The sequence below is a fragment of the Leopardus geoffroyi genome, chromosome A2 (assembly GCF_018350155.1).
Source record: "Leopardus geoffroyi isolate Oge1 chromosome A2, O.geoffroyi_Oge1_pat1.0, whole genome shotgun sequence".
NCBI lineage: Eukaryota > Metazoa > Chordata > Mammalia > Carnivora > Felidae > Leopardus > Leopardus geoffroyi.
Genome location: NC_059331.1, coordinates 135,524,521 through 135,538,949, shown reverse-complemented (window position 1 = coordinate 135,538,949; position 14,429 = coordinate 135,524,521). Strand labels below are relative to the sequence as shown.

Sequence of the window (14,429 nt, the reverse complement as noted above, 5' to 3'; positions counted from 1 at the left end):
ATTGAATATTTTGAATATTCTTCAATAGCTAGCTAGAACTACTGGCCAATCCTACAATAAAGCTTTTGTGTAACACTCAGAATATCAAATTTGAAGATGTCTGTACAAAGTCATGCCTTTAAAAAATTTTCAGTTTCAAGGACAAAAATACTACAACTTAGGAATACCAAGTACATTGTGCTGTTGCTTTTAAATAATCTATCCTAGAGAACTGAAAAGAAATACATATCCTTTTCAGGATGTTTCACAGCACACATGTAACTACAAAATACCTGTGTTAACTGTTGCCAAAACATGCCTTTATATTTTATACCCACTATCTGGCAAAGGCACAAACTGATTATCAGCATGGAAGGTCTTCTCAAAGGATCTTACACCATTCCAAAGTTCTTGGTATGAATTCAGTAAAAAATGATTTTAACAACAGAAAGGGCCATCCAAACGCTGTGGCATTTATCTATAGTTGTTTTTACTTTTCTAAGAATTTCACTTTTCCAGAACACTTTTAATGAACCAGAACTTCCAGAACACCTTTTTAAAAATGTTCCTGGTTCCCATTTTAGTTTCCAAAATCCCAAATGAAGAAAGCCTCATGAATATCTGTACCACATATTTACCTAACTCATACAAATGTATTATAAATGTGTATTCAGGAACAGTCCTGAAAAACAGCACTGATGTCAGAATACTTACTTATACCAACCCCAGGCTTCACAGCTGCTTGAACTTCTGTCCCCTCCTACTTTAGCCAGTAACCCTCTTGATCATATTGTTATGACTAATAAGTTTAGTTAACTCCTCAAAATCTCAATTTTAAACACATCACCCTGACCACTGCTTCCTGCATTTCCGAGTCATTCCCTTCTAGTACCCCAACTCTAACCATATACAATCCACTGATTGTACCCCATTCTCACTATCCCTCCCTTCCTTTCTTGGCCTCATTTCCCCCGCTTACCTACCTTAAATTCCACAGGTGATCATTACAACCCTGCCCCCCTCTTCCTGTGGTTAGTCAGCCTCTCTTGGCAAAACCACAACTTTGGTTAAATTCAGTTCATCTACTCTATGCCTGCACCCATGCAGCTTTATGCGCTTAAGAGAGCCATACTCACTGGTCTCACTTTAAATCATCACTAACCTTGAGTCAGCCTTCACTTTGCCTGGCTACCAAACCCTGTTGCCCAGGCCCATTCACTCCCCCATTCTTCCAGCCAAGAGTACCCCTCTACCTCCTGTCTCCAGTATCTAACTGCTATATGGTATTTCCCCTTGAAATCTAAAACCAAGCTCCTGACCAGCCCTTCCCCTCAAATCTCCAATTTCTCAACCCCAAAATGTCTCTGACATTTCTCTTTATCTCACATTCTGCAATTAAACTTTTGGCAAATCTTCTTGATTTTACCTTTAACATATACCCAAAACTCACCACCTCTGTAGCCGATAGCTACCACCTCAGACCAAGTCAGCATTTGCTCTCAACTTAGGTCAGCCTCCTAAGTGTTCCCCTAATTTTGCCCTAGCCTTCATACTTCAGCCTTAAGGCATCACCTTCAAGACAACTGCATGTATTTTCAAGACAACACTCTAGACCATAAAATAGCCAAAGTAATTGACCTTCAGGGGATACACACCATGACAGTCTAACTGATATGACTGAGCTAGCCTATTAAGATTCATCTAGTACTTAGCTCAGAATTATCATAAGACTTTTGAAAATGTCTTTTTAAAAAGGGAAGAGATAAAATAACATTGCTAATTCATTTTCTTCAGAAATCCCAATATGGCAAAACTTATATTTTAAAATTAGAGAAAACAATTTAACCAAAACCATCAAATTTCATATTAAATTCTCAATGTTTTCAATGCCCAACACTAATTTTTAAAAAGGAATTAAATAACATGCTTTCACTGAGAAATTTTTAAATTCTATACAATTCAAGCTAATGAAATATTTTATTGTACATAATAAAAGTGGTGTTTTAAAAAAAACACTTCCAGGCCCAGACATCTGCAGGAGTATGTGAGGAAGGGATTCCACTGGAGTATAATAAGCAATACTCGGTTGAATGAAACCATAAATCCACCCCACTCTCTATAGTAAATACTAACATTCACCACAGGTTTGAAATCCTGTAGCATCAGTACATGTATATTTTAAAATATTACAAACATGCTTATGATGCATAGGAAGACGGAAAAATTTAGACTGTAATGCACACCATATGTACTCCCAGCTTTTCTAATTTACAACCAGTTAAGAATCACAATATCCAAAGAAAGTATTTTAAAATAGTATGTGACTCACTGATAAGTGATATTCTACTCAAATAAATAGGAAAATTTTCATTTTAATGTCACACTGAATTTCAGTACTTTTCAATCCAAGAAAAGAAATAAACTGAGACATGGTCATGAGTTCAGGATTATATATATTACAATTTGCCTTGTTATAATACATTTGTGGCTTTATGATAAAAATAACTCAGGGACATATGGAATTCAAGCTAATTTGCGTAACTGTCACAAGAAAAGAAGCATTAAATGCATTTCTGAAATAAGTATTTTCATTTAATTTCAGAATCTCAAAACAGCATTAGACCTTGGCCTCGTTTAAAAAAAGTTTAGTTAAACACTAAGCTAGCTAAATAACCTTCTTGAAAGGTTCAAACACAATTGATATAGAAAATGCTTTCCCTCTAATCTCAATCTTACATAAATGGAAGAGGTAAGGGGGAAAAGGTAGACAATTTCTTTAGCAGCATATATGGCTAAATCCATCAACCACCTTAAACTAGAATGTCCATTATTGACCCCATTAAAAAGAACTGGGCAAATATCAAAAGTTACCCACTTCATAAACCAAAAGACAATAATTTTAGGGTTACGATAAGTAAAATATTTTTGAAAACTTCAAAAACTTTTAACATTAAACTAGAGGAATCATCTCTTAATTGTAAGAAAGATAGGTATAACAGAAAGTAAAAGACATTTAAACTTAACTGATTTTCAATCCTCTGTGAACAAAAGAAATGAGAAAAATAATGGTTGATTAGCTAAGCTTTGTGCTCTAACCAAACTAATTAATTACAGTGATTTTAAATGGCAACAGCCCACCTGACTGGGTAGCTTGACAGTTCTGAATACTTTTGCAATGATTTTTTTTAAAACGCAAAGACACTAAAATGATCCGGTCATGCAGTGTTCATCTTATGCATTCTGCATCTCTTTGCCAATCTTGTAGCTAAGGATCTTGTTCCAATCGATCTTAGTGCGTGTAACTGGCAACTGTCGACGTAAGGCTTTGAAAGTAGTGTCCGACATTGTCTGATAATTCTCACTGATGGCGGTCTATGAAAAATAGTAGTTAAAGTTTAAAAAATCATCGGAACAGAACAATTTATAAAACACAAGAGATGTTTTAGGAAAAATCTTTATTTAAGCAGCCTCTTTCACTGTTTTTAAAAAGTAGAAAAAAAAAGTAAAATAAAAACCCCAATGTGGTTTTAAATGCTATTTAAAAGCAGCTAAGAAAAAGCTTATTATTATTATTTTTTTAAGTAAGCTCTATACCCAACGTGGGGCTTGAACTCACAACTCTTGAGATCAAGAGTTGCTCTTGTGCTCTACTGATTTAGCCAGCCCGGTGCCCCTAAAAGAAGTCTCTGATCATTATGAATAATTAAATTTAATGAAATGAACTTGCAAATTAGATCTGATATTTGTGTGTCCTCATTGTGAATCTATTTTACTATTTCACTCAGAACAATTTTATAAATTACTGTTTGCAAGGACCAGAAATATGGCCAATCCACAAACTAAATGCCTCAGTTCAAGAGTGTAGTTTAGAAGCTGATAAATAATGTAAAAAGTAGAGTATAAAATGAAATAAGATCTAAGCAAATTACACATAATCCAATTGCTTTGGGAAATACTGCATAAATTAAAAATTTCAACCAGAAATAAAATAAACATTTAAAATCTTGGCATATTGTGACCAATACTCAGAAATTACAGTTGGCTACAACAGTTTTGGCTACATTTTTGTAAGTTTGCCACTGAAATAAAAGAAACAAAAAACCCCAAACACTGTATTTTATTATAGTGAAACAATGAAAAAAAGTCAGGCTTATGACTGAAATTAAAATTTCAGTGCCATAATTTATCAGCAAATATAAATCATGTAATAGTTTTGAAAATCATACCTGGTATTCATTTTCTGCAGCTTCTACAATCTTTATAAATTCTTTTGCTGTCTGCACCTCATTCTGAATAAAAAACAAAACCAAAAGTAAATAGTAATTTAAAACTACACTATTTAAGTTTTCCAATTTTTTTGACTATAGTTGACACACAATGTTACAGTAGTTTCAGCTGTACAACATAGTGATTCAACAAGTTTATACATTATGCTGTGCTCACAAGTGTAGTTACCATCTGTCATCATACAATACTATTATAGCATTATCGATTATATTTCTTATTCTGTGCCTTTTATTCCTATGACTTTATTCCATAACTAGAAGCCCGTATTTCCCACTCCTCTTCACCATTTTGCCCATCCCTCACCTCAATTCCCTCTGGCAATCATCAGTTTGTTCTCTGTATTTATATCTGCTTTTTGGTTATTCTTTTTTTTTTTTTTTTTTTTTAGATTCCACATGAGTGAAATCCTATGGTATTTGACTCTCTCAGTTTGACTTATTTCACTTAGTATAATACCCTGCAGGTCCATCCATGTTGTTGCAACTAGCACAATCTCATCCTTTTTAATGGATATGTAATATTCCATTATCTGTGTGTATAACTGTATATACATAATTGTGTATGTACACATACACACATCTCCCACATCTTCCTTATCCATTCATCTATTGATAGGTACTTAGGTTGCTTCCATATTTTGTAAGTAAGGTTGCAATAAAAATAAGGGGTGCTTGCACAATTAGTGTTTTCATTTTCTTTGGGTAAATATCCATTAGTGGAATTATTAAATCATATGGTATTTCTATTTTTAATTGTTTGAGGAACCTCCATACTGTTCTCCACAGTGGCTATACTAGTTTGCATTCCCACCAACAGTGCATGAAGGTTCCTTTTCCTTCATATGCTTGCCAATACTTATTGTTTCTTATCTTTTTGATTTTAGCCATTCTGATAGGTGTAAGGTGATATCTCATTGTGGTTTTGATTTGCATTTCCTGATGATTAATGATGTTGAGCATCTCTTTGTCTGTTGGCCATCTGTATGTCTTCTCTGGAAAATGTCTATTCAGGTCCTCTGCCCATTTTTTCCCCCTCTGCCCATTTTTTTTTTTTTTTTTTTTTCAACGTTTATTTATTTTTGGGACAGAGAGAGACAGAGCATGAACGGGGGAGGGGCAGAGAGAGAAGGAGACACAGAATCGGAAACAGGCTCCAGGCTCTGAGCCATCAGCCCAGAGCCCGACGCGGGGCTCGAACTCACGGACCGCGAGATCGTGACCTGGCTGAAGTCGGACGCTTAACTGACTGCGCCACCCAGGCGCCCCCCCCCTGCCCATTTTTAATCAAACTGTTTTTTTGGGTGTTGAGTTGTGTAAGTTCTTCATATATTTTGGATATTAACTAACCCCTTATCAGATACATCACTTGCAAGTATCTTGTCATTCGGTAGGTTCCCTTTCTGTTTTGTTGATGGTTTCCTCCACTGTGCAAAAGCTTTTTACTTGATGTAGCCCCAGTAGTTAATTTTTGCTTTTATTTCCCATGTCTTAGGATACGTACTTTGAAAAATGATCCTAATAGCAAGATCAAAAAAAAAAAAAAAAAAAAAAATCACTGCCTGTGTTCTCTTCTAGGATTTTTATGGTTTCAGGTTTCACATTTAGGTCTTTAATCCATTTTGAGTTTATTTTTGTGTGCACCAGTATTATTTTTAAATAAGTGTGTCAATGTATGTATGGTTAATGGTTTACTATAATTTAATAAATAACACAGATGAAAATTATGACAAAGGGAAAATACTATAAGATCAGTTATCCTACGTCCAAGGGGAACTAGGCAAAAATATTTTAAAAGTCTACAGAATGAGCCTGGTTTCACTGCTTAAGGAAAGTGAAGTCTTAACACATATTGATGATGCCTTGGTGGCTCAGTTGGTTAAGCATCTGACTTCAGCCCTGGTCATTAACTAGTGGTTTGTGTGTTTGAGCCCCAGGTTGGGCTCTGTGCTGACAGCTCAGAGCCTGGAGCCTGCTTCGGATTCTGTGTCTCCCTCTCTCTCTGCCCCTGCCCCACTCATGCTCTTTCTCTCTCTCTCAAAAATAAAAATAAACATTAAAAAAATATATGGATAAAAACTTCAGTTATAACACTTAACATGAATCTGACAATCTTACAGGTAAGTAGTCACAGATTTCTAATTAATGACTATCTAAATATTATTAAGTAGGTACTGAACAATATTTACCACCATAAAAATACATTTTAAAAATATTAGGAAAAGCCTAAAGCTAAAGGTGAGGGGCACATGGGTGGCTCTGTCGGTTGGGTGTCTGACTTCAGCTCAGGTCATGATCTTGTGGTTCATGGGTTCAGATCCCGTATTGGGCTTCATGCTAGCAGCATAGGGCCTGCTTGGGATTCTCTCCCTCACCCTCTCTCCCTGCCCCTCCCCAACTCCCTCTCAAAATAAATAAACTTCTAAAAATAAAGTTTAATGTCAATTTACTGTAGTGTTTAAATATGTTCTGGAATATATGGGGTTCTTTACTTTTTCCTAACAGTAAAAAAGTTAATAGAAATCTAGACTTTTTCATATATCAGTAGTAATGTAAAATTCTCTAATATCTTATTTTATGTATCATACATATTTGCATATATATATTTATATTTCCATAACATGTGCATTTTTTGTCCAAAAATAGTGGAAGGAAGGAAGGAAGGAAGGAAGGAAGGAAGGAAGGAAGGAAATAAATCCTGTGTAAGGTAAAGTGAAAAATGCATTTCTAAATAGCAGCACAAAAGGCGTGTAAGTCAAGTTTAATTACTATGGCTATCTCTCACAACTCCAGTCTATAATTTTTTTTTTTTAATTTTTTTTTTTTTCAACGTTTATTTTATTTTTGGGACAGAGAGAGACAGAGCATGAACGGGGGAGGGGCAGAGAGAGAGGGAGACACAGAATCGGAAACAGGCTCCAGGCTCTGAGCCATCAGCCCAGATCCTGACGCGGGGCTCGAACTCACGGGCCGCGAGATGGTGACCTGGCTGAAGTCGGACGCTTAACCGACTGCGCCACCCAGGCGCCCCTCCAGTCTATAATTTTGTAGACAGCTGTCTAGTAGGAAGAATCTTTGCTCAGTGTCAAACTCCCTAAAGAAGAGAGTACCAAGTACCCTGTTATGCAAATAATGTTACATGTATGCATATGATATAGAACACTACCAAATACAGTGTCTCATGGAAAACCAGACATTAGTTTCTTTTACTGGCAAATTTTACAAGTAGAGTACCATTTAGCAAAAAGGCAGAAATCATCTAAGTGTTAATGAAACATTTTTTTAAATACCAGCTCTCTTCCCTTCTCAGGTAGCATCTGGCCTTACACATTGACACATTTCTTAATGTTAAATCAAACACTTTCTTATATTAAAAATTAACTCTTTATATTTTAGGTTAGCTAATTTTGTATATTAGTAGTTGATGTTTATAATATATTGGTACTTTTAGGTGTACCTAAAGTATTTATGGGAAAATGTAAAATTTGACTATTAATGTTATATTATTAATATCAGTGGGACAAAAAAATTCCACAAATAAATAGCTGCATATGTAATGGAAAGAGAAAACTCTGTGGGGAAATAAAAGCAAGTTCAAAGTTTCTTGAATTTGAAAGCTGAACTTCAGAAAAACTTCATTAAATCATAATCCAGATAGAGGAGAAAAAATAGTTTAAAAGTTAAGTACACAATCAAAGACGTAAATTTAAGAGGTAAAACTACAATTTTCTCAGAAAAAAATACTGGGGTAAATCTTCATGACCTTGGGTTAGGCAAAGGTTTCTATTAATATACCAAAAATACAAGTAACAAGAACAAAAAAATAAATTAGACTACATCCAAACTAAAATCTTTTGTTCTGCAAATGATACGATCAAGACACATGGAACAGGAGAAAATATTGGCAAATCCTGTATCTGATACAGGACTCCTACCCAGAATATATAAGCAACAATCACAACTCAACAATAAAAACACAAATAACCAATTAAGAAATAGACAAAGGATCTAAACAGACATTTTCCCAAAGAAGACATATAAATAACCAATAATACATGAAAAAATGCTCAGTATCGTTTTCCATCAGGAAAATGTAAATAAAAATCACAATAAGATTCATCATTCATTCATCATCTGAATTCAAGATTCATTCATATCAACTAGGATTGTTATAATCAAAATGACAGCCATAACTTTTGGTGAAGATGTGGAGAAATTGGAGCCCTCATAGGCAACTGATAGAAATGTAAAATGGTGACGCCACTTTGGAAAAAGTCTGGCAAAAGTTCTTCAAATGTTAAACATAGAACGACCGTACGACCCAGCAATTCCACTACTGCCAAAGAAAAATTAAAACAAATTAAAACAAAAGTATTTAGTACTGATATATGTTCCAACATGGATACACATTAAAAACACTAGGTTAAATGAAAAAAGTCACAAAAGACCACATATTATAAGATCCCATTTAAGTGAAATGTCCAGAATAAGCAAGTCCATAGAGTTAAAAAATAAATTCACAGGTGCTTATGGGCTAAGAGGGGTTTGGAGAAAGGGCTGGTGGGGGGATGAGGAGTGACTGCTAAAGGGTACTGGGTTTTTGGAAGACAAAAAAGTTCTAAATTAGATTCTGGTGATTATTGTACAATCTTGCTTATATACTAAAAAACATGGAATTTTATACTTTAAATGAGTAAACTGAATGGTATGTGAATTATATCTCAGTAAGGCTGCCAAAAAAGTCAGGTACAGATTTCTAGTTACTTACCATCTTTAATCTACCTAAAAACACTTCAATCAGAAGCAGAAATATTACTTAAAACATTAATTCCAAAACTGTTCTGGTTTTATAGAAGCATTAAGTTGTTGAAATTTTATTTTGGAATTAATTACTTACAGACACTGTTAGGGAATCTTGTATATCTTTATGACTCACTAACTGAACATTACCATCTTCATAATAATGAACCTATTAGAAAAAGAAATTATAGAGACCACATTACAGGAATCATCAAGATCTTCATAGCTTCAACAATCACATCAGTGCAAAAGACTATCAATTTCCACTCTAAACCTAGACTTTTCTGCTGAGCTCCTGACCTTTCAAACCCCAGTGAAACTTTCTGCTCTCAGTCTAGTGAGGAAACAAATTTGCAGTTCATGCATTTACTCAGGCAAACCCTCCACCAACCTGACTACTGGACGTTTTTACCTCATAGATATTCTACTGATATCTAAACTCAAGATATCCAAAATTGAGCTCACAATATTCCCTCCCAAATGTTGCTCCTCTTTTGTGCATTTCCACCAACCATTTAATTCCTCGAATTCAGACACGAATTTATTCAATAAACATTAATTGAGTGATTACTATATATGCTTGCTACTACAGAAAGTTCTAGGGACGCACAGCTTTTAAAAAAAGAGAGTCCCTGGCCTTATATTCCAACACAACACAGTAAGAGTTATGTACAAAGTCTTGAGACTATGAGATTTAAAGAAGGATTTCAGAAAAGAGGCAACAATACTTGCATTTAGCAATATGAGTATGACAACAATTAAACCAGGGAAGGTAAGGCAACTGAACTTAGAGAACAGCATTCTTTAGAAAGGCTTGGAGATACTTATAGCTGGCGTGTGTGTGAGACTGGAGAGGGAGAAGAGTGGCTAGAGAAATAAATAGAGAAAGACAAGTCAACTTTGGGCCTTGTATGCCATGCAAATATGTCTGGACTATCTAGTAGGTTAGAGTGGTCTTAAGTAAGAAAGTAATATATCTAGATTTACATTTTTAAAAATTATCTTTGCGATGGTGGCAATGTGAAAAATAGATGAGGGGATGGCAAAGGGTCCAGCAACTCAACAAAATAACAATTATATGCTAGGCAACATGCTAACTGATGAAGATAGAACTGTGAGCTAGACAATTCCAGCTCTCAACAAGCTTTGGCTCAACAGAGGTGTAGAGGCTTCATTTTAGAAATTATCCAGGTGAAAGCTACTGAGGCCTAACTATCGGCCTCATTGGTCATCATTTATCAAGAATTTCATGTCTGGCTCTGTTACAACCATTTTGCCCGTATCAACTAATCTTCAGACAATCATCTGAGCTTTCTATTGCTGTTTTCGTTTTTTGACTCATGAGGAAACAAGCAAAAATGGCTACATTAAATGACTTCCTGTTGTCACGCAACTAAGCGAACAGTGCTAGGATTCAAACCCAGGCAGTCTGCTTTCAAAATCCATGCTCTTAGCCTCTATTCTCTTGCCCTTAATGGACAGTTATACTGAGACATAAAAGCAATAGGATAAAGGTAAGAAATGTATAGTGGAGTCAAATGATAGAAGAGCAGTATCTGATTCATCTTTATTCCTTTATGGCTTTTAGCACAACACCTTTCATGGTAGTTAACAAACGTACTGAATAAGTAAGTGAACCAAGACAGAAAAAGTCATTTCCTTTAACTTGTTTAGTAATATTTATATTCAAATACTTGGCCTTAGTTATTAAAGGTTTTTCTATATAAACATTTGAGTTTACATTAAGAGTCAAAAAATTCAATTATGGTGGATTTCTTATAAGAAACCAAATAGGAGTACAGAAGATACTTAAAGGATATATGTCATATGTACATATATTAATATATACATATAATAAATAGGTATTTATAATCCAATACACATACATATACTAATATTAAACTTCACAATTCCACCAAATTCAGAAGACAGAACAGCACAACTCAAATTCAGAGGATGCTTGGATGAACAAACTGTATGATGAGAAGACCAAATGGTAGCATCTAATTTTAGCTGTGTTTTGAGAATCTGTAAGCTATCTTTGCAGATTTTTGATGACTGCAAGGTTATTTGAAAGATGAAATCAGCACTACTTGTTTTTCCCATTACCTCAAAACAAAGATCTGGAAAAGAAATGGTGACTGTGTACTAAGAAAATGTAAACTTATGAATTAGTTGTTTCTCTGTTCAGAATCATCTCAAGATCAGTAAACAAATACTTTTTATTTCATACCTGAATTTTCAAGATGCCAACCACTTGAGTGGTTGAAGGAGTGATTGTAAACTTCCACTCTGACCTCCAACGACCATTCCTTAAAAATAAAAACAGCAGCTGTAAATAAGGTAGGGAAAATAATTTGAATAAATTTTAAGTTCCAGATTTAAATGTAGTGCTACAGCATGAGAGTAAGTGGGAAGGACACTGGATATTCATTTTTTAATCACTGAAATATTTAAAAGAATCAAAGGGTTAAGAGTTCAGTTATGAGCTATATTTAATCTTCATCCTATCGATAAAAAAGGGCCTATATAATGGATGGAACTAAAGAATTCTAAAGCTAAGGCTTAAAATACAGTTCAAAACTAAATAATATAAACTACTTTTGGAGAAAATCTTAAGCTACTTCTTCACAACCAACACACTTGTGCTTTAATTAAGAATAAACTGAGTAAATAGGTGAAAGGGAATAGGAGATACAGGCTTCCAGTTATGAAATTAATAAGTAAAGAGGATAAAAAGATAGGAAGAGGGAATATAGTCAAAAGTATTGTAATAAGGTATGGTGACAGATAGCAGTTTTACTTTTGGTGAGCACAGCATAACTATAAACTCGTTGAATCATTACATCGTATACCTTAAACTAATGTGACCTTGTGTGTCAAGTATACTTCAATTAGAAAAAAAAAAAGAATAAACTGAATAAATGTTCAGATCATCAGGGGCTTTCACAAATACAGTCAATGCAGTCTGACATTTAGTGAACCAAATAATTTTAAAAAAGAATGGACAGAAATACAACATTTCAAGGTTCTGATATTTAGATTATATAAGGAGTTGTACGAGTCAATTTTTTTTTTCTTTTCCCGTTTTAGGATTAAATTTCCACATAAAAGGCATAACCTCTTCTCACTTCTCAAAGGGACTTTTAGGGGGCATCTAGTGGCTCAGTCAGTTGAGCATCTGACTTTGGCTCAAGTCATGACCTCGCAGTTCATGAATTTGAGCCCCATGTCTGGCTCTCTGCTGTCAGTCTGTCAGCATGGAGCCTTGCTTTGGATGCTGTGTCTCCCTCTCTCTGCTCCTCCCCCACTTGCGCTCTCCCAAAAATAAATAAATATTTAAAAAAACACAACTTTTGGCATACAAATTAACAACATTAATGGTAGGAAATTGTGACATCACAAACAAGCAACGAGTATATTGTTAACTCATTTTTGTCTCCCAGATAATGAATTTTATCCTGTTTTTTTCTGCCTTTTCGCAGCAACCCTTCCTTCTACCTCTATTTGCTTTTTGAATACTAAAGACATATTATGAAATGCGAACTGATACCTGTTAGGTTTTTCTGAACAGTACCATGTATTTCTAAAATAGCCATAGAACTAATGGATTCACTATACTGGCTTTGCTATAAAATTACTTCTGGGATCCTTACAGTATTCTTGCAATCTACCCAATCATGAAAATCCATAGAATGAGAGTACTCTCATAGCTACAGTTAACACTTAACATCTGAAAAGTGCTATTACTAGAACAATGTTTCTGATCTACAAAACAAAAGAGAATTTTATACCATGTCTTGATGTTGAATGATACCCAAAATTATCTATAAGTAGCTCATTTGGAAAAAGAACCTAGGTCTATTTATTTTTTATTTCATGATTCCAAAAGAAGTTACAGTATTCCTTTTATTTAGGTATTAGTACTGAGTAGTAGTGAGTTCTAAGCACATACATTTCAGATTTATTATGCCCACATGCATATATCAACACTGACTGCAAAAAGAAAAAAGTAATTCCGAATCAGGTAATGGTAACAATTTAAGAACTATTTCAAAAGATCCTTCCAAAGGCATTACTACCATATAGTAATGGTAAATGATGCTCAGTAGATGGTACCCTTTTATCAATGGAGTACATACTTGAGATGTCCTAGACTTTATATTCTTCCCTTCTCTTTTATTAACACTGTAATTAATAAATGTGTTTTTATTCAACATTTATTAGGCCTCCAAAAAACTGCTAACCATTAGGGAAACAGTACAGACCAAGAAGAGAATGTACTAGTGAAATCTAAGAAACGTCCATGATTAATACCTTTCAAGTTTTATTCCATCTGTATTTTAGGCAAACTGAAGTATATTTCTTTGTAACAAACTATTTAAGATTTTAGTGAGATTATTGTGGTATGTCATGTTTAACACTTTGGAATGTCATTTAAAATTTATCTTTTCTAAAAAGTGGAAGTAAGTTTTAACTTCAATGATACAATGTTCATAGTGGTAGTATGGGAGAAAAATTCACATTTTTGTGAAGCAAATTCATGAGAATAGAAAAGTCAAGAACAAACATCATCTTCATTTTACAGATGCTAACGCTCAAGTTAAGTTCTATTTTTGAAAACTGATTAGTAAATTCACTATAACATCTCCAATACATTTTAAAGTAAAACTTAGTAATAAGAATTTTCCTTTGGGGCGCCTGGGTGGCGCAGTCGGTTAAGCGTCCGACTTCAGCCAGGTCACGATCTCGCGGTCCGTGAGTTCGAGCCCCGCGTCAGGCTCTGGGCTGATGGCTCAGAGCCTGGAGCCTGTTTCCGATTCTGTGTCTCCCTCTCTCTCTGCCCCTCCCCCGTTCATGCTCTGTCTCTCTCTGTCCCAAAAATAAATAAACGTTGAAAAAAAAAAAAAAAAAAAAAAAAGAATTTTCCTTTAATAGTTCAACCTCAGTAAGATTGATTTTTGGATATGTATCTTAACACAAATACAATAAATTAATAATGATTTTGTGAAGATTTATTTCTTTAGGATATTGGTAGGTTACTGCTACAAGTTTTTATGCCTAAAATGGAGACACTACATTTATATTAAGTTCATAAAAGTAACTTTGTACACCAGAATCTTTAGGGAACTGCAGCTTGTCATAAAGGCATATGTTTACAGATGGAATTGATTTTCCTTCAGTGATAATGGATCTGCATTCCTCCAAATGTTCTTGGTTAACCTTGTAGCCTTGCATTTATTTCTAAGATGGTTAAACAGTGGAGCAATCTTGGGCCATGGACCAAATCAGTCCATAGGGGTTACTGATACCTCTTACTCTACCCTCAAGAGCACAACCAACTTAGGTAACAAGTCAAATATTATG

General features: G+C 34.5%; 1 protein-coding gene across 1 annotated transcript in view; it reads right to left on the bottom strand.

Moving 5' to 3' along the window:
- Positions 1 to 2,415: 2,415 nt before the first annotated feature.
- CAPZA2 (capping actin protein of muscle Z-line subunit alpha 2) overlaps positions 2,416 to 14,429 on the bottom strand; it is a 59,638-nt gene continuing 47,624 nt past the window's right edge. Inside the window, exons 7-10 of the mRNA XM_045495394.1 lie at positions 11,296 to 11,374; positions 9,160 to 9,231; positions 4,206 to 4,268; positions 2,416 to 3,351 (exon numbers count right to left, since the gene is read on the bottom strand). Coding sequence (XP_045351350.1) covers positions 3,211 to 3,351; positions 4,206 to 4,268; positions 9,160 to 9,231; positions 11,296 to 11,374 — 355 coding nt within the window. The 3' untranslated portion in view covers positions 2,416 to 3,210. The remainder of the gene's footprint in view (positions 3,352 to 4,205; positions 4,269 to 9,159; positions 9,232 to 11,295; positions 11,375 to 14,429) is intronic.